This window comes from Microtus oregoni, unplaced genomic scaffold, assembly GCF_018167655.1.
Source record: "Microtus oregoni isolate MIOR12 unplaced genomic scaffold, Mior012 000058F_ref0000040, whole genome shotgun sequence".
Classification (NCBI taxonomy): domain Eukaryota; kingdom Metazoa; phylum Chordata; class Mammalia; order Rodentia; family Cricetidae; genus Microtus; species Microtus oregoni.
In genome coordinates, this window is record NW_024543834.1 from 5,099,941 (window position 1) to 5,119,670 (window position 19,730).

General features: G+C 38.7%; 1 protein-coding gene across 1 annotated transcript in view; it reads right to left on the bottom strand.

Annotated features, from left to right (window-relative positions):
• Window positions 1–18,570, bottom strand: part of Nbas (NBAS subunit of NRZ tethering complex) — a 312,059-nt gene extending 293,489 nt beyond the window's left edge. Inside the window, exons 1-6 of the mRNA XM_041639422.1 lie at window positions 18,448–18,570; window positions 16,412–16,466; window positions 14,842–14,878; window positions 13,418–13,495; window positions 12,850–12,897; window positions 6,666–6,709 (exon numbers count right to left, since the gene is read on the bottom strand). Coding sequence (XP_041495356.1) covers window positions 6,666–6,709; window positions 12,850–12,897; window positions 13,418–13,495; window positions 14,842–14,878; window positions 16,412–16,466; window positions 18,448–18,561 — 376 coding nt within the window. The 5' untranslated portion in view covers window positions 18,562–18,570. The remainder of the gene's footprint in view (window positions 1–6,665; window positions 6,710–12,849; window positions 12,898–13,417; window positions 13,496–14,841; window positions 14,879–16,411; window positions 16,467–18,447) is intronic.
• Window positions 18,571–19,730: the final 1,160 nt, after the last annotated feature.

Consider the following 19,730-nt stretch of genomic DNA (forward strand, 5'->3'; position numbering starts at 1 on the left):
ATGTATATGTATTTCTGATATTGATTAAGGTATTGTGATTGTGTAGTTCTTTTAAAATGTAATGTATAATAGGAAATATAGGTTGCTAATGGATAATCATCGATGATAGTAAAGTTTGTAGTCATGTTACTTAGATTTTCTAGATATATAGAGATATATTTCAGATAGGCATTCTTCATATCTCTCAAAGGCTACAGAATATGGCATTTAAAATATTTTAATAACTTAGGACTTTTCATGACAATGAGACATATCTGTTCCTGGTGGCACCAATCTACTTCGAGAGGAAGATGGGCATCGAAGAGGATCCTTATGGAGTTGGATAGCCATTTGGGCAAGAAACTGCTCTTGCCTGGACTGTTGCATAAAATGGACACAGAGAACCCGCAGAGAGAGGACTGCTGAACTTGCCTAAAGGTGAGACGGTCTTTTGGGGTTCATGACTCATGAAAGAGTCTGTGAGACATTCTGCAGGACACAGCAGATAGTGACTGAACTGTCTTTGAAATTTCCTGCTTCATGAAAATGTCTGCTGGATACTATGGGCCTGAAGGCTGAAGATGGATGCCCCAACCATACAAAAGAACTTTGGGTGACTGTCCAGGCAGCAAGATGTCTCTGTCATTTCTAGAGTTTTCTTATTTCTTGTTTACTTAGGTAGTATTATATCCTTCTGGAGTCTTTGATGGAGTTAAAGAATAAATAGATAGTTATAGTTTTCCTTAGTTATGATAAAAGATAAAATAGATATAAATATTGTAACTGTAATTCTTGCTTGATAACTGTTTTGCTATATGTAATTTTACTATGTTAAAGTTAAAGCCTTTCTTTTTTGTTTAAACAGAAAAAGGGGAAATGATGTGGGAGTGATTTCTTATTAATAAAGAAACTGCCTAGACCCATTTGATAGGCCAACCCTTAGGTAGGCGGAGTAAACAGAACGGAATGCTGGGAGAAAGAAGCTGAGCCAGAGAGTCGCCATGGTTCTCCCACTCCAGACAGACGCAGGTTAAGATCATTCCTGGTAAGCCAGCTCTTGGGCTACACAGATTAATAGAAATGGGTTAGATCAATATGTAAAAGCTAGCCAATAAGAAACTGAAACTAATGGGTCAGGCAGTGTTTAAAAGAATACAGTTTCCGTGTAATTATTTCGGGTAAAGCTAGCCAGGTGGCGGGACACAGCCCACTGCTCTTATTTCAACACCTAAGTCATTTGCCAAGCAGTGTTATAATTAATATAGTTTCTGTGTAATTATTCGGGTCTGGGCACTGGGAAACTAAAGAGCAGTCTCCTACAATTTACTCTCAAAAGTTTCCAAAATTAGCCAAGAACAGACAAATACATACTCATTCATAAAAAATAATTTTATAGCCCCCACAATTTAACAGAGACAAAAAAAATCTATGTGACTACCATGTGTAACTGGAAATGTATGTAACTGTCATGTGTGTCGATCCTGTGTGGGAAAGCATGCTAGACTCTAGAAATGTATGTAACTACCAAGTATGGGGAGCACTAGAAATCTTTTTTTAAGCTGAGTAACAGAGGAACCCTGCCTTCAGAGACTTTACAATCTGTTACAGTTTGATTGAGAAATATTCTCCACAAACTCGTGTACTTGAACATTTGGTCCCCAGGCAATGGTACTATTGGAAAATCTGTAGATGTTTTGTAAGTGAGTCATCCAATGGAAGTGTACCAGTGAAGGGTGGGCCTTGAGCTCTTACAACCCCACCTTGCCTGCACTCTCCTCTCTCTGCTTCCTGACTACTTAGCTAATGGAATGAGTGGTCACACACTCCCACCTCCACAACGAACTGTAAAACCTGAGCCACCTAGAATAAATGCTTTCTTCCTTAAGTTCTTTTGGTCAAATATTCTCATTATAGCAATTAGAAGTAACACATAATCTAAGTTGGAAAAGAAAAATCAGGACAAGGGTCGCTACAGGCAGACGAGTATCAGAGTCGCAAACTGGTGAGGAGGGGAGTAGAGGAAAGGTCTGCAGAAGGAGCTGCACTTGACCTTACAAGGGCAGGCTAATGAACCAATGCAGTGTAACAGCAGCAGCTGGGTGGCAGAAGGAACTGTATCAAGGGAAGAGGGCACAGAGGGGCTGAGAAAACTGCTCACAACTGTTCACTACAACACAGAACACCTGGCCAAAAAAAAAAAAAAAAAAAAACTGTCACAGGATGGTGTGCTGGCTCGACTTAACATCAACAACTCAAACTAAAAGTAAACCTTAATTATGAAAATGCTTCCATGAGATCAGGCTGCAGGCAAGCCTTTAAAGTATTTTCTTAATTAATCAAAGAGAAGGGCCCAGCCCATTGGAGGTGGTGCCATTCCTGGGCAGGTGGCCATGGGTGGGTCTATAATAAAGTAACTTGAGCATGCCGTGGGGAACCTGTAAGCAACACCCCTCTATGACCTCTCCATCAGCTCCTGCCTCCAGGTTCCTGGTCTGTTTGAGTTCCTGTCCTGACTTACTTTGATGGTAAACAATGATATGGAAGTGTAAGCCTAATAAACACATTCCACTCCACACTGCTTTGGTCACAGAGTTATCACAGCAATAGAATCCCTGACTAAGATAGATGGGTAGGCTAAGAATGACCTTGAGTAACAAAATAAAAACCATGTTCCACAGTTAGAATCAATCAACTGAGAATTTTTAGGTATAATCATAGTACCTAGTAGTTACTCTTTAGCACTTCCTAAGTAGCGATCATGCACCACTGAGTAAAGGTTATACATGTTAATTCAAACTTTCTCTATTAGCTGGGCGGTGGTGGCGCAAGCCTTTAATCTCAGCACTTGGGAGGCAGAGGCAGGCGGATCTCTGTGAGTTCGAGACCAGCCTGGTCTACAAGAGCTAGTTCCAGGAGGACAGGCTCCAAAACCACAGAGAAACCCTGTCTCGAAAAAACAAAAAAAAAAAACACAAAATTTCTCTATTATTTAAAAATTATGTGCATATTACAGATTGCAGCATAAATAATAAAAACCCAGGGACAGATATTGGGGTTCAAGCTGAAGATCAGAAAAACAAAGTAGCCAAGTCACTAGAGAGCTCTTACCTCTATGAAATCTTCACTGAAAAAGGCAGTGAGTTCCTGTCTCATCTCACTTTATATTCCTCTCTAGTGCTGGGATTAAAGGCATGCACCACCACCACCTGACCTCTATGGCTAACTGGTGTGGCTGCTGGGACTAAAGGTGTGTGCCGCCACTGCATGGCCTGTATGGCTGACTAGTACGGCTAGCTTTGCACTCTGATCTTCAGGCAAACATTATTTGATATATCATAAACAAAATATCACTATATTTCCCCTCTTTTGTTTAATATAAAAAGGTTATAACTAATATAAGAAAAACTATATACAATAAGTACAGTAACTATATACAACATATACAGGCAATAAGTGCATCAACAATGTTTAGTCCATTTGCATTTGACAAACTCAAAGAAAATACTCCATTCTCTATCCTATCTTGGTGAGTTATCATTCTCCATTTCCCAGATATCTTTTTAACAACAAATACAGAAGAATTCCAAGGACTGGTTAATTCTTCAATATGCTGAACATTTAATTGTTCCTGCACCAGCTATAATAAAGTTTGCAGTTTTCTATTGTTAAAAGCCATTATGCAACCCATACAGGTTTGTCTGTCAACCATTTAAAAGGTAGGACTGTTGGTGCCTTTGGAATATTAGCAGCTCTTGTGCCCTGTTCTTATACAACCTCAATGGTCAGCGACTATTCTTTATAATACCTTCTAATATTTTTCCCAGAAACATGTTAATTTACGGTTTGTTTCTAAGACTGGGGAAATATTAATATGAGTATTCTATTACTGTAACAAATCACATCCCCAAAAATTCATTGCAATGATAGCCACATGTGGCTTTAATTTTCCTCTCTGTCCTTCCGGGTCTATATATTTGACCAAATTCGTGCTCTGTTTTACCTGAGATAAAGTTTCAGTCTCTAAAAGCTGAATATTTACCTCCTGAAGAGGCCAATTTGGATGCCAAGATTTTGGTGAAATTATTGCTACATCACACCTATGTCTACCAGACAATAATGTCATTTATTTGTATTTTTAATTCTGGTCTTTGTCCATTTATAGAAGTTTGCCAAAATCCTCGCTTTATGGCTTACCCTAAATTTTTTTGTTGTCTCTTCTATAGCTGTTCTATTATCCAGAACAGTATGGTTTCTTAAAGTAGGCATTAGGCTCTTCAATTAATCCGGGAAGGAGTTTCTTCTAGATGGCAGTAAATGGCTAAACTGGATTTGGCATAGAGGCCTGCAAAAGGCCCGCCTTCACAGAGTTTCCTGATGGCAAAGTGTTACCCTGAAAATCTCTTGTTGATCTATACTTCAATGCCTGCCTTTGCTATACCTTCTGCATAATCCAGAAGGAAAGGGCATTTTGTTTTGATTAGAATAAACATTGTTTCTAAGAATGCCTTGTTTACAATCACTTTTAAGGTGACCTTGTTTGCCACAATTATAACACTTGACATTTTTATTTTACCTTAAACCTCTGGAAATCACCTTTCCTATACATGAATCATCATGGTCATGAGAGTCATTATTGATTGTCTCTTGGATCCATTCCTCTAAGGGTGCTGATCTTGACTATAAGACCTAATTATCCTTCTGCATTGAGAATTAACATTTTCAAAAGCCAAAGATTCAATTATTATTTGTCTAAGCTCTGAATTTTGTATCATTCTATTTACTCCTGAAGTCAATCTTTGTAAGAAATCCATAAAGGCTTTCTTTGGGCCCTGTATAACTTTAGTAAATGACTTAGTTTCCTTTCCTACTTCTCCAATTCTGTCCCAAGCATTCAAAGCTGCTATACAGCATAAAGCCAGGATGCGGTCATCATATAAAGATTGCCTTTCTACAATAGCATAATTTCCTTCTCCAAGAAGTTGATCTTGGGAGATTTCCCTACGTCTAGCTTTACTCCATTGTTCAACTGTCTTAGCCTCTTCTCTGAACCAGGTACTCCATTGTAAATGTGGATCAGGCTCTAAAGCAGCTTTAACCAAGTCTATCCAGCCTTTAGGAATACTTCTATTACAAACTGACCTTGAGTTTAACATTTGCTTCACAAAAGGTGAATGCTTGCCATTTGAGACTATTACTTCCTTGAATCTCCTTAAATCCAACATTTCCAAAGGAGTCCATTTAACTCTTGCATAACCTTGGGTATATCTATCATTTGGCAGATGTTCCTGTAAGGTTACTAGATTTTTTAAAAACCTTAGGCTGTTTATCTCTAACCTTATAGTGTAATGCTGAAACTGATTCTCCATTAAATTCCTATGTCTAAATTTGGATATCTCTGTGATCTGTTTTATTAAGTTTTTCTAAGGCCTTTATCTTGGCAGTCAAACCAAACAACTTTTTAAGAGATAAACGAATAAATTATCAAAACAACAAGGATTATCAAAATGACAATTAACAGTATATCAATCCCAGTTGAGTATCCCTTCATTTAGTTGTTTCATTTTTAATTTATGAATTACATAATCATATAGAGACAGATTTTCTCTATTGTAACTGTGTTCCCCATTTTTTAACATGGGAAACAAACTCTCCCTTTTAACTAATTCCTCCCTTAAGAATTCCCAATTTTCTCATTGCATAGAAGAGTAAAAGTCTGATTAGATTTCAAGGCAGCTACCTATTTTGGCAGCAGTGCAAGAAGGGGGTTCAAGGAAAGTCCACCATGAGATGGTAAGGAAAAACAAGGCTGTAAGGCGGTGACTCCAGTCACATGTAGCTCTAGCCTAGGCAGGTGGCTGCAAAGCTACAGACAAATGGCTTTTTTTATAAATTTGTACCCCAAACATTGGGCATTAGATGTAGCATGACTAATAAAAACCCAGAAACAGATATTGGAGTTCAAGTTGAAGATCAGAAAAGCAAAGTAGCCAAGCCTCTAAAGAGCTCTTACCTCTATGAAACCTTCAGACTGAAAAAGACGAGTTCCTATCTCATCCTGCCTTATATTCCTCTCTAGTGCTGGGATTAAAGGCATGACCAGTACTTCCCAGCCTCTATGACTAACTAATGTAGCTGCTGGAATTAAAGATGTTTGTCACCACTGCCTAAACTGTATGGCTGACTAGTGTGGCTAGCTTTGCACTCTAATCTTCAGAAACTTTGTTAGATCATAAACAAAATATCTCTAGAACAGAAAACACAAATGAGGCCAGAATGTGTTAGCTTTCTGTCAATAAAACAAAATATCTAATATTGAACTTAGAAGAATTAGTAAGAAAGATCAAATCACAAACATTTTTATTAGTTTTTATCTGAACAACTTTAAAATTATAACTAAGTATTTATCCCTGTACTACAAAAGACTACAGTACTTACAAATACTTTCAAAAAAAATGGACTTGAATATTTTAAAACACAATTTAAGTTCAAAGCCCTAAAAAGTATATATGCTAAATCAAAACATTTAAAGATTAAAGAATAATTATAATTTTTTAAATAAGTTTAATAAAGTCATGATAAGATCTTACTAGTAAGTACTTTGGGAATATCTATTCAAACTTTACAGAAACATTGTAAATCATTACAAAATTTAAATTTTCATATTTCAATATTTTGGAAACTCTTACCTTGACATTTCCCAATAATTGATGTAAAATCATCTTTTGCAGACCTACAAATGAAAAATAAAAACAATAGTTTTACCATAATAAACTGATATGTAAGTCTACGAAACACTGTGATCTAGACAACACCTGTACATAATAGTAGGTAATCCCTCTGTCACAAAGACAGGTGGTTTAGTGTCCCAAACTGGATTCTGTCATTAGCAATCTTCTTATTACGGAAATGGGGCTAGAAGAGGAATATTATGATATAGCAGAAGTGGGCTTAAGCATGATCTTATGATACAGTAGGAGTCTGCACCACCGGCTCAAAAGATGTGATTCAATAAATCTAGGATGGGACCCAAGTAAGATTATAGACTAAAGCTCCACACACTGTATCAGTTAAGAACCACTGATATGTAGCATATTACAAAGCCTGATCACAAATCAGTAACTTAATAAATCACATAACCTAAATATGTTATAATACATAAAGCAGTGACCTGTTTACAATCTATAATCCTGAAATATAGAATGTAGTAGCATAATTAGTACAAACTATGTTCAAAACAAAAACTGGTGAACTTTTAAGAACATAATTTTAAAATAATTACCTAAAACTTTAATATCTATAGAACTTGACTAACCAATTTCACTTCTATGAAGTTATTCCCAGGAAGTAATTACAGATTTATATAGTTATCAAGGAAACTAAGGTAATCCAATTTATAAAGAAGAAAAACATACCAAGTATGGGAGATTAATTAAATTTTGCTGTGCACATCCAATGAAATATTATTCAATTACTATACCTGACATGGAACAATTTCATAATAAATTGATTTCAAGTGTTACCAAGGAAAAAAAGTGATATAAATTTTAAAGTGTAAATTAAATTTATAAATCACAAGAGTAATTCACAAGTTGACACCAAGTAGAATAAACAATATTATCCACTAATGATACACACACATACACACAGATAGAAAGACAAGTTTCAAACAACATATATCAAAATATTAATAGTAAACAAGTTGGATAGTCAAAAAGGTAATTACTAATTCTTTCTATTTAACTATATCTTCTATTATTTCTAAAGGGACTAACTGAGCACTGTTTTTTAAATAATTTACAAAACTTTTCATATTTTAGCTATTTTTCAAATAATGTTAGCTATGACTACAGACATAAATACAGAAATAAGTATCCAAGACAACACCCTTCTTAGCTCCCAAGTGGGACGAGGCAGAGAGAACCGGCTCAGAAATGAAGCTGACCTGATTCCGACTCCATCTCAGGGGCTGAGACAAAGGATGAGCATAACCTTCCCTTCAGACAATGGGATGACAGCGCCTCACACAGCCCAGAGAAAACTGAAGGAGATGTCAGTGAATATAGAATCCATCCTACACGTGACAGCAAATGAATGGGAAGAGGAAAGAGGGATGGACCTAACAGCTTTGCTAAAACCATCATACTTTATTCACTTTCATAGAGCAAACTTGTGGTAGGGATATTTACACATTTTCTTCAGTTTCTTCCTGTCTTTGTTGGGGTCTTTCACAACTTCTAACTAGTTCCCCTACTAGCAGCAGCCCACAACCATATGGAATTATTACTTCACTATTTGAATAAAGTAAACATCTATTAACCACTCAAAAACTGTAGCTACTGCCAACATGCAAATTAAAGAAGAATTCACACATTGTTATTTTATCCAAAATCAGCCCCTAACACAAGCAAGTTAAGGACAGTAGAGTAAGTTAGTGACCAGCATTTAATACAATAACACTGGAAAACAACAACCCAAATACTATTGCAGAAAGCAGGGCTACCTCTCAAAAATTAAACTGCTTCGGTGTTTCTTTTCTCAGGAACCATTTCAGGTTCACAATTACTCCTATGGCAAATAATGACCCTTAGGTCTTAACACTAGCACCAACTCCCACAGTTGACTTGAATCAAAAAAAAAAAAAAAAAAAAGAACTACTCCTTAAACACATGCGCGGTGTTGCTACAGCTACCACTGAACAGGTTTCACATTGTATATGTGGTTTAAATAGGAATTGCCCTGCATAAGCCCACGAGCTTTACCACTTAGTCCCCAGTTGGGGGCTGTTTGGGAAAGTTGTGTGACCTTTAGGAGGTGGACATTTGCTGAAGGAAGTGAAGGTTGTGGAGCCCAGCCCTCCTTCCTGTCCTCTCCCTGTCCCTGACCACTCATGCGGTTCGCCCAGCCTGCCTCAGGCTCCTGCCATCACGCCTTCCCCACTACGACAGACTACAGCTCCCAGAAACCAGAATGAACTCCTTGATCCTAAGCTGCTTTAGTTAGGTATTTTATCTCAGCAATGTTTGAAATAATTAAGCCACTTGTGTTCATCACTGTTGTGGATAGAATACACACAGAGAGAAGAGAGAAAGTGACTTTAAAATTCAAAAACAGCCCAACATGGTGGCACACACCTGTAACCCCAGCACTGAGAAGGCAGAGGCAGAGAATTAAAAGTTCTAGGCTAGCTGGGGTCACACAGAGAGATCCCATCTCAAAGAAAAGCTGCAAGACAATCGCTATATACACTGTACTTTGCTGGTTATTCCTCATTTACTAGAAAACACTTCCTTTCAGGTCACTGCCAAGTCCAGACCTGTGCCTGTATCCATTCAACACAAAAGCAGCTAAACAGCAACTCTGAACAAAGCTACACCCCATAATCCCCTCTTAGCATCTGTTCCTCCTCTTGCACTGGCATTGTTCATCACATGGAGACTAGCAACTCCTATTATGTTCAGAGAAATGGAACAAGTGGAGGTCAAGTGACCTTTTTTGAGCGGAGGGAATTGAACTTGGGGCTTTGCCCCAGGTAGACAAGAGCTCTATCACTGTGCTACATCTCCACCCTTATATTTGTGGGAATATATCATACTGAGGGAGACGATCCCTAACTATAAAGAAAACACAATAAAATCAGAGCTGCAGGTCCCAGGCCTCATTCACAATGCATTCCTTGAAAATGGCACATGCTGGATCTGTAGAAAACAGAAGTGCTAATCATAATGAGGGGGACAGCCAGCATCCATACCAAAGCACAGCATGGCTGGAATGGAAATGGAAACTGTACTTTCGTTTCCTGGCCACTCAGACCTGAATAATCACACAAAAACTTTTTGGCGGGGCTGGAGAGATAGCTCAGAGGTTAAGCGCATTGCCTGCTCTTCCAAAGGTCCTGAGTTCAATTCCCAGCCACCACATGGTGTCTCACAACCATCTGTAATGGGGTCTGGTGCCCTCTTCTGACCTGCAGGCATATGCACAGACAGAATATTGTATACATAATAAATAAATAAATAAATAAATAAATAAATAAATAAATCTTTTTGGCCAACAGCTCAGGCGTATCCTAGCTAGCTCTCACATCTTAAATTAACCCATTTCTATTATTTTATATTTTACCACAAGATTTGTGGGTTGTTACCTCACATCTTGTTTCTTGGGTGGTTACATGGTGTCTGCCTGACTCCGCCTCCTTTCTTCCTGCATTCACTTTAGTTTTCTCCACTAGCTAAATTCTGCCCTGTCATAGGCCAAAGCAACTTCTTCATTAACTAATAGTAATAAAACATATTCATAGCATACAGAGGGGAATCCCACATCAGAAACACAGTGCATAAAACCTGAAGCTACAAAAATGGATCCTGAATTCTTACATGTATCATTTATCCTTCATTTCCAAAGCAGAGGAAAATCTACCCAACATTTCAGACCTACGAGAATATCATGAGTTAACAGGAGTACCTAACACCCAGCACTGGCATCAACTTAATAAGAGTAACCCAACATGTGCTCAATGTTACCGGTGTCATGGGGTGAGGAGCTCCCCACACATAGTGTGCTCTCAAAGGCTTCCTGGTGGAGCTCATCTCATACCAAAATTTGTGTGTATTACAAAGCTTTTGCAAATTATCCTTTCTCCTAAATTTTCATTGGCAAGTTCCATGGATCTTTGGTCAAGCTCTCCCTCTCAGACCCAAATATGTTGATCGCACATACATGCCCTGACTCTTATATCAAAAATCACTTCATCCATCTTCTCTTTTCAAGGGAAAAGTGAATGTTGTGTTCTGACTGCTGTTTATAAGTAAGGTATATACTATAAGCTTGTTTCTCAAAACACTTCACAGAACTGCAACAAACGGAATAGGAGAATCTAGCCATCCCTACTAATGGTATAAATTCAAATGCTGCCAAATGGATGCTTAACAACGTGCTTAAAAACAACACAGAAGGATCTATGTAGCCATATCTGGTTCAAGTGCTGAGCAAGGGAAGATTGTCATCACTGCCATTATTTCCCTGGTGGCTTGAAAGGACTCAGAAAGCCTCCCCACTTGAAGCCAGTACCTGACAGGGAAAGACTTTTCTACTCCTCCAAAGAGCTGCGAGAATCCAGTTCTGCTTGGATACACAGGAAGAAAAAAACCGAAAACGGGCAGAAAATGAACACCAACGCAAGAGCAACTGAATGGGCACTAGTGCTATTTTAGTGAGAACAGTGGAACAGCAGAAGACATTTCTATTAGTATCTAAGTATTTATATGTGTGCTGTGCATGTCAGTATGCATCCACACCCACATATGTGTAGGTGGACATGTGCACATAGGGAGGCCCAAAAGTGACAACAGGTGTCTTCCTTACCAGTCTCTACCTCATATGCTGCCACAGGGTCTCATGTTCAAACCAGAGCTAACGCTCTCAGTTTCTGTGGCTAACTGCATTGCTGTGGGGATCCCATTTCCACCTACCACAGGAAGTGGATTACAGGTAGGACACTATGCCCACCCATCTTTTACATAGGTTCTATGAATCCAAACTCCCCTCCTTTAGATGGCATGGCAAGCTGTTTATCTGCTCAGCTATCACCCAAGCCCTCCACTTATATCTGACAACCAATAGGTAGGCTTTGCCTACTAAAAGGGGGACCCTCAATATTAGAAATGGCAAATATTTGGTGGATTGATGCAAATTCCAAAACAAACCAACTACTCCTGAGTTTGCAACCCAGGCCAGCTTAAAAAGTACGTTTTTTAATGTACATATGTGTGTGTCTATGTGAGAAGAAGAAGAAGGCATTAAAGTCCCTGGAAATGAAGCCATGGGCAGTTGTGAGCCACCATGAAGGTCAGGTGCTGGGAACAGAACCCAGGTCCCTGCAAGAGCAATAAGCAGTTTTAACCACTGAGCCATCTCTCCAACCCCTAGAGGGATATTTTAGATAAGAACATAGTATCATTGAATGTACTGAGTGGACACCACACAGATCTCCAGTAATCACCTTGGTCATTCACAGTTCTATATTCCCACACTTATGCCATTATTGCAAAGCTGCCCTGCTGGGGAATATTATTTTAAGGTGTGTGACTTATGTTTATGCTTCATTTGTTTAACTCTATAAAGCTGTGGTTCCTTGCGTGTATAAAACACCTGATGGTCTAATAAAAAGATAAACAGCCAATAGCAAGGCAGGAGCAAAGATAGGTGGGCCTGGCAGGCAGAGAGAATAAATAGAAGGGGAAATGTGGGAGGAGAGAGGATGAGCATTAAGAGAACAAGGAGAGGAGGACATCAGGAACCAACTACCCAGCTACACAGTCAGCCACGGAATGAGGGAAAAATAAGATATACCAATGTAAGAAAAGGAAAAAGCCCCAAGGACAAAGATAGATGGGATAACTTAAGAAAATGGCAGAAAAAAAAAAAAACAAGCCAAGCTAAGACTGGGCATTCATAACTAAAATAAGTCTCCATTTGTGATTTATCTGGGAGCTAGGTGGTAGGCCCCTCAAAAAGCAAAGGAGTTAAATATCACAACATTGCCCTGCTTTGTTTCATATCTTGAGACATCTTACATTGGTCTAAATAACTATTTCATCAGTAACTAGTCCAACAACAGTTACTTCCAGACTTCTAGAATATTATCTTCATGTAGCAAGAAGGTATCACTTCTCGGGAGCCAGCAGATAAGTACAGAGATGAGCAAACCACACTAAGAGAGCGTCATTTGTAAGTCAGTCTTTGATACGTCACAAAAGTAAAATCCCTTCAAATATCACCTATGAAAAGATTAAAACTTTAGCTCTTATGTATAAGGAATGAGGGTTTTTCTCCTCAAAAGAAATTTTCCATAGAGCCTACATTAACAATTACCTGATTTCCACACACTGGTCTTGGACAGCTGCCAAAAGCTTGCCATTGCTTCATGGGAGAAAAGAGAAAGAAATTCTGCTGTGAGTATTGGAGTCTTTACTTTGATGGGATTATTTTACAGTAAGTTTTTTTTTCTTCTTTCATTTTTTTTTTTTGTGGTTTTTTTTATTGCGAAAAGAAGAAAAAAAAAATAAAAAAACCATAAACAAAAAACAAGTTTCCACCTCCTCCCAGCCTCCCATTTCCCTTCCCCTCCTCCCACCCTTCTCCCCCTCCTCCCACCCTTCTCCTCCTCCCCCCACTCCTCTCCCCCTCCCTCTCCAGTAAGTTTTTTAAAGTTTTGCTTTCATTATCTACCTTCTGACTTGACAACTATACAAGTACAAAATCATAGAAATGATTCAATACAGCTTAAATTAATATGTTCAAGCAACAATGACCATATGTAACAAAAGGGAATTTAATACAAATCAAGAATGAAAGCCACAAGGACCCCTAAAATCCATGTCTGAATCTAGATTTAGGAGACATGCAGACAGAAGTTTGAAGTGAATTTATACATACTTACTTCGCAAGAACCAAATGCCAGTTTATCTGCTTATTGACCAAGCGAACCAGTCCCTCGGGAAGCAAAAACGGAGCAGGGCTGAAAGCACAGCACATAAGCTAGCTTAAGAATGAATCATGAAAATCATATGGAAAGGAGGAAAAATTAAAAGAGAGGGTTTTATATTAAAAAACTTGAATATTAGTAAACCTAAATCCAAAAACTACCAAATTTTTACAATTTTTAAAAGATCTTATTTATTATATATACAGTGATCTGCCTGCAGGTCAGAAGAGGGCACAAAATCTCATAATAGATGGTTGTGAACCACCATGTAGTTGCTGGGACTTTAACTCAGGACCTTTAAAAGAGCAAGCAGTGCTCTTAATGGCTGAGCCATCTCCCCAGTTCAAAAACTACTAATATGATATATGAAACTTCATAAGTACGAGATAAAGACCCAATGGCATACTTATAGTTCATACAATTACCAATGCAGCCAATTTCCTCAACCATCTCTACCCTATTGCGCCCTACATCCTCAAAAATCAAAACTAACAAAAACAAACATATCACATACACACACTTGCGTGCACACACACACAAACAGAGACAGAGAGAATAAAATAAAAAAAAACACTGAGCAAATAGTTCTACAAGTGATCAAAGGTCTCTATTTTAGAACTATCTTATCTTTAGAACTGTTAAGTTTAAGGTTTAGAGAAAGCAACATGCAATTAATAAGTCTACTTTTAAAAAACACTACAAACATTGCTAAATGCTGAATTATATTATTTTATCAGATTAATTATTTCCTTGTCCTTGTTGAACCTGAAAAATCAGCATCATAGTTGAACATAACAACATTCAAAGAATTAAAAAAAAAAAGCACAAGAGGTAAAATCTGAAGACCTACAACACAGCAAGCCAGCTTTTGACCACAGAGTTGATGCAACAACAAGAACAAAAGTGCTGCTTATCATATACAAGACACACATGCAGCATAGGGGCGTCTCCTATGCAGTTACGGATGCTCTTCAGAGGAATGGAAGCGAGCAGAATATGATCACTATGGACTAGGGGAACAATGAGTGTACTGAGACATCAGCAGCTTACACCAAATTCTGTGAAATGCCTATTAAAAACTAGGTTTGCCATGGGAGGCATGCCCCTTTCTGAGTGATTACAGAGGAGGATGGGGGAGGGGTGAAGGTAGGGGACGCCATGGTTGGGATGTAAAATAAGTTAATTAATAAAAAAAATGAAAAAAAAAACTTGAGCTTTTCAAACACACCATTAAGAAACTGAAACGGCAACAACAAATTTGAACAAACTTCCAAAGCCTGAATTTCCATATATATTGGAGATATATATATCTTTACCTTAATCTGATATTCAAAACATTAAATCACAAATGACAATCTTTGTAAAAACTGAAGGCTCACCTGTACCAGATGTACTGACGAAAAAATAACAGGTGATCTGTAAGAAAAAGAAGCAGCCATTTGCAAACAACTTATAAAATGAGACCAACCTAATATACACTATAACTTTTATAAGACCATATATTTGTTTATATTAAAGTCCACGCTTACATTACTCAAACACTGAAATATTTTCCAACTACTAATTTTAAAAAATGGTTTATGAGATGCTAAATTTAATCTATGAAACCTTATTCAAATCATTACTAGGAATTACAGTAGATTGCTCTTTAAAACAAATCTATTGGTATGAAGTATAAAATCTAAATCAAGATAGTAATTTGAACTTTGCAACAACTATGTAAGTAATACCTGGAGAAGTCTGTGATAAACAAAATTTCAAACACAGGTTTAAGACTGCTTTATATCGTGTGTGTGTGTGTGTTTGAGAGACACAGAAAGACACACACACTCCTGTACATACAGCTAGGTATAGAGTGAGGGAGAAAAGTCTGAAGAAGAACATCATATCTAGGTTGTAAAATGAAGAAATTTTTATTATGATATGTAGTTACTTATACTTTCAAATTTTTTCTAAATTATTTTAATCAGTTATATATGTTTTCTAAATTAAGTCAAAACTTTGTTTGTGATAATGAAAACTGAATACACCACAACCTTAGTTATTCATAAGTTTTCAATTTTTTTGAACTGATTCTTCTCTTCATAAGGAACTCATACCCAACATAAGGATGGCCTAAAAGGCCAGAAGGACAGACAGGTAATCACATTCCCAAAGAACGATGTGAACAAATTTCCACATCTGAAAACATTAAAGGTAGGGGCTAGAAAGATGCTTGGTGGTTAAGACCTGGGTTTGATTCCCAGCACAGGCATGGTGGCGCACAACCATCTATAACTTCAGCTCCAGCAAACCCTACATCTCCTCAGACATCCATGGGTTCCTGCACACACATGGTACACACACACAGGGACACCCACATACATTTATACATACATATAATATGAAATAAATAAATATAAGACAGCACCTACCCTAACAGTGTGCTGGGAGAATTACATTAATCTGTTAATATAATAAAGTCCTCATAGCTCAAAAAGGCTGGTCCTCAATTCTTTTTCAGACTCTTGCTGGTTTATATATAAAGTCTATCATTGGTTAAATGAATGCTCAATTTAATCACACTTGTAATTTGAATATTTTTCACATTCTATCTGAACCTCTGTGTAAACATGTGCAATGGTATCTCACATTGGGCTTCCTCATCACCTCCTGGTACAACACAGGTAATGGCTAAACCTAGGCTACAGTTTAGTTCTACACTGAGTTAGAGATATGTAAGACTGAAAACCTACGTACGCACACACACATACATACATGAATCTGTAGAAATATTTACATACAAGATTAAAGCCAGATAATATGTATGCTAACTACCTTCATTAGGTTTTATATCAGAAGTCTAAAAGAACCTTTTTAAATCACTAGGCTGTCTAGAATTGCACAGTTGTGAATTGAGAAAAAACAGCCCACTAACTATGTAATACATAAAACACGAATCATATTTACCTCTGATGGCTTTTGTGATGATGAATGATGCCCCATGCTTTCGGTTGCCTCTAAGCTACAATTTAAAAAAAAAATTTAAAATGTTTTAAACTTACATTTTTTAATTTTACAATACTCACAACATATTAATTTAAACTTCTTTATTTCTATCCAGAGAATTGAGTACTATCAGTATTTTAAAACTTCTTCCAGACTGAAATAACATCATCTAGACTGTGTTTCTGTGGCTTAAGAGTGAAACTGACAATTACAGGTACATGTCAGAAAAAACACAAAAATGAGGTTAGAAACTGTTTTCAAATCAAAACACAAATAAAAAGACAAAAAAAGACCAGGGACAGGGCTGAGGTGTATCTAAATGGTAGGAAACTTGCCTATCATGTGTAGGGCCAGACGAGGTCAGGGTTTGACCATTCAAGACTATACTGGTTGACAAGTCAGTACAGTTGACTTAAGTAGACCACAGAAACCTTAAACAAATTTTACTCAGAGGAAAAGTAGTTATCTATTGTGTATCCACTGAGACAATGTTATTAACAAAACACAGATATAACTAGTACATTAAATAATTTGACTCCATAATTATAAACTGAATGTTGTAGGATAAAGAACAACAATATTTCCTATGGTGAGTACTATATGAAAGTATAGTAAGTACACTATTAAACTCCTACCAAGAATATAATGAATAAAAGCATCAGCAAGAGCAAGTAGATTATTCCCTAAGAAGCCCACTCAACAAACATGAAGCAATCATCAGAAGACAATTTGGCACCGCGGGGGTATAGAAAAGTGAATCAGACGCAGAGCCTAAAGGTCAATAGCTGTGTTGAGTAGATATGGAAATCTGTAATAAAGACAGACGCGAGAGGGCAAAGTACAAAGAGGTTTCCGTACAAGGTGACGCTGTGCTGTTTTTAAATCAATGTGTAATGTTAAGCATGCTGAGACATTATTACAGATGTTGTCAGAAGTGTCAGGTGTCTTTATCCAACTAAAAGGCAGCACGAAACAGCCTCTTAATTTCATGATCTACAAAATGTCCACATTATTCAGGAGAAGCAGGAAATAATGAAAACAATATATGGAGATCTCTGCCATACAAGACATAATTCAAGACAAGGGGAATAAACACTCAGAAAAGATGGCAATGAAGGTCAGTAGGCTGGATTCAGAAATCTTTAATAAAAGTCCTTCGTGCATGCTAATACACTAGACCTAATACACTGGCATGTCAGGCCCTCTGTATGATATGCCAAATAAATGGTCCTCAGGCTCCTGTTCTTCTCCCTAGGACTAGCAGGCTCTCCCTAGGAAATGAGTAACTCCAGGGTCTATAAGTTAGCAAACACCGTACTTCGTCTCCTGCAGAACTGGAGAACGACCACAGCTTCTTTCTTTCTTTTCACTCCCTTCGCATTTTGCTCAGACAGGCCACTTAAAGCTTGGTCACTGGTCGGTTTTCTCTCCTCCACAGTGGAAGTTCCATGAAGACAACTCATCTTTGGGACCCAGGACAGACGGACAGACAGGAAGGCAAGCAGGCAGATTTCTGATCTCTCTCTCTCTCTCTCTCTCTCTCTCTCTCTCTCTCTCTCTCACACACACACACACACACACACACGTACACGCCTATTTCTGAGATGTCAAGAAGACCGTGTGCACACACAGACAAACCACACACTTACAAGCCTCTTACTGAGATGTCGAGAAGACCGTAGGGTCCTGCAAAAAAAATTCTCCCGCCACGGAGAACAAGAAAGCAAGCCAAGTCCGGATGTGGCAAGGACTCCCTCCCTCTAAGGCAGGCGAGTGACACCGACCACCCGAGCGGGTGACAGCCTGACTGAGGACCGACAGCCGAACTCTGACTCCAGAGACACCCCTCAGAGAGCCCCAGACCCAGCTGCCCCGCCGTTGCCAGGCGACAGCACAGCTGCCATCCCCGCTCCACCGGGCTGCGTGGCACCGCTACGTGGCTCCACGCTCCAAGCGCCCGCGTCACGCCTACCGCCTTCAAGGAGGGTCCGGCTCACCTGCACTTCTGTCTCGGGTGGCCACTCGGTGTTGACCAGCAAGTCATAGAGGATCGTCTCCTCCTCGTCTGCAGAGTCGGGACTCGAAGCCGGCACTGACTCGGAGGCCGCCATGTTGGCCCGGAACAGAGTGGCGGAAGGAGGGGCCCTACGGTAGCTCACGCGGGTCAAACTTTCCGGGACGCGGCCACTGCTGATTGGAAGAGAGTGAAGTGAATTAATTGGCTGCTGAAAGGGCATACTATGGGTAGAAAAATGACGGTGTCCATGTGTAAGGTAGATCTTGGACTCTGTCCGTTCTGTGCTCATTTGTGCCTAACATGACTCAAGTCCCAGAACCATTCTTTTTTTTTAATTTATTTATTTATTAAAGATTTCTGTCTCTTCCCCACCACCGCCTCCCATTTCTCTCCCCCTCCCCCAATCAAGTCCCCCTCCCTCGTCAGCCCAAAGAACGAACAGGGTTCCTTGCCCTGTGGGAAGTCCAAGGACCACCCACCTCCTTCAAGGTCTAGTAAGGTGAGCATCCAAACTGCCTAGGCTCCCACAAAGCCAGTACGTGCAGTAGGAAAAGGTAAATCAACCCAATTATAAAATGGGGCATTGAGCTGAACAGAGAATTCTCAACAGAAGAACTTCAAATGGCCAAAAGACACTTAAGGTCATGCTCAACTTCATTAGTGATCAGGGAAATGCAAATCAAGACAACTTTAAGATACCATCTTACACCTGTCAGAATGGCTAAAATAAAAAACACCAATGATAGCCTTTGTTGGAGAGGTTGTGGAGAAAGGAGTACACTCATCCATTGCTGGTGGGAATGTAAACTTGTGCAACCACTTTGGAAAGCAGTGTGGCAGTTTCTCAGGAAATTCGGAATCAACTTACCCCTGGACCCAACAATACCACTCTTGGGAATATACCCAAGAGAGGCCTTATCATACAACCAAAGTATATGCTCTACTATGTTCATAGCAGCATTGTTTGTGATAGCCAGAACCTGGAAACAACCTAGATGCCCTTCAATGGAAGAATGGATGAAGAAAGTATGGAATATATACATATTAGAGTATTACTCAGCAGTAAAAAACAAGGGCTTCTTGAATTTTGCATACAAATGGATGGAAATAGAAAACACTATCCTGAGTGAGGTGAGCCAGACCCAAAAAGAGGAACATGGGATGTACTCACTCATATTTGGTTTCTAGCCATAAACCAAGGACATTGAGCCTATAATTAGTGATCCTAGAGAAGCTAAATAAGGAGAACCCAAAGAAAAACAT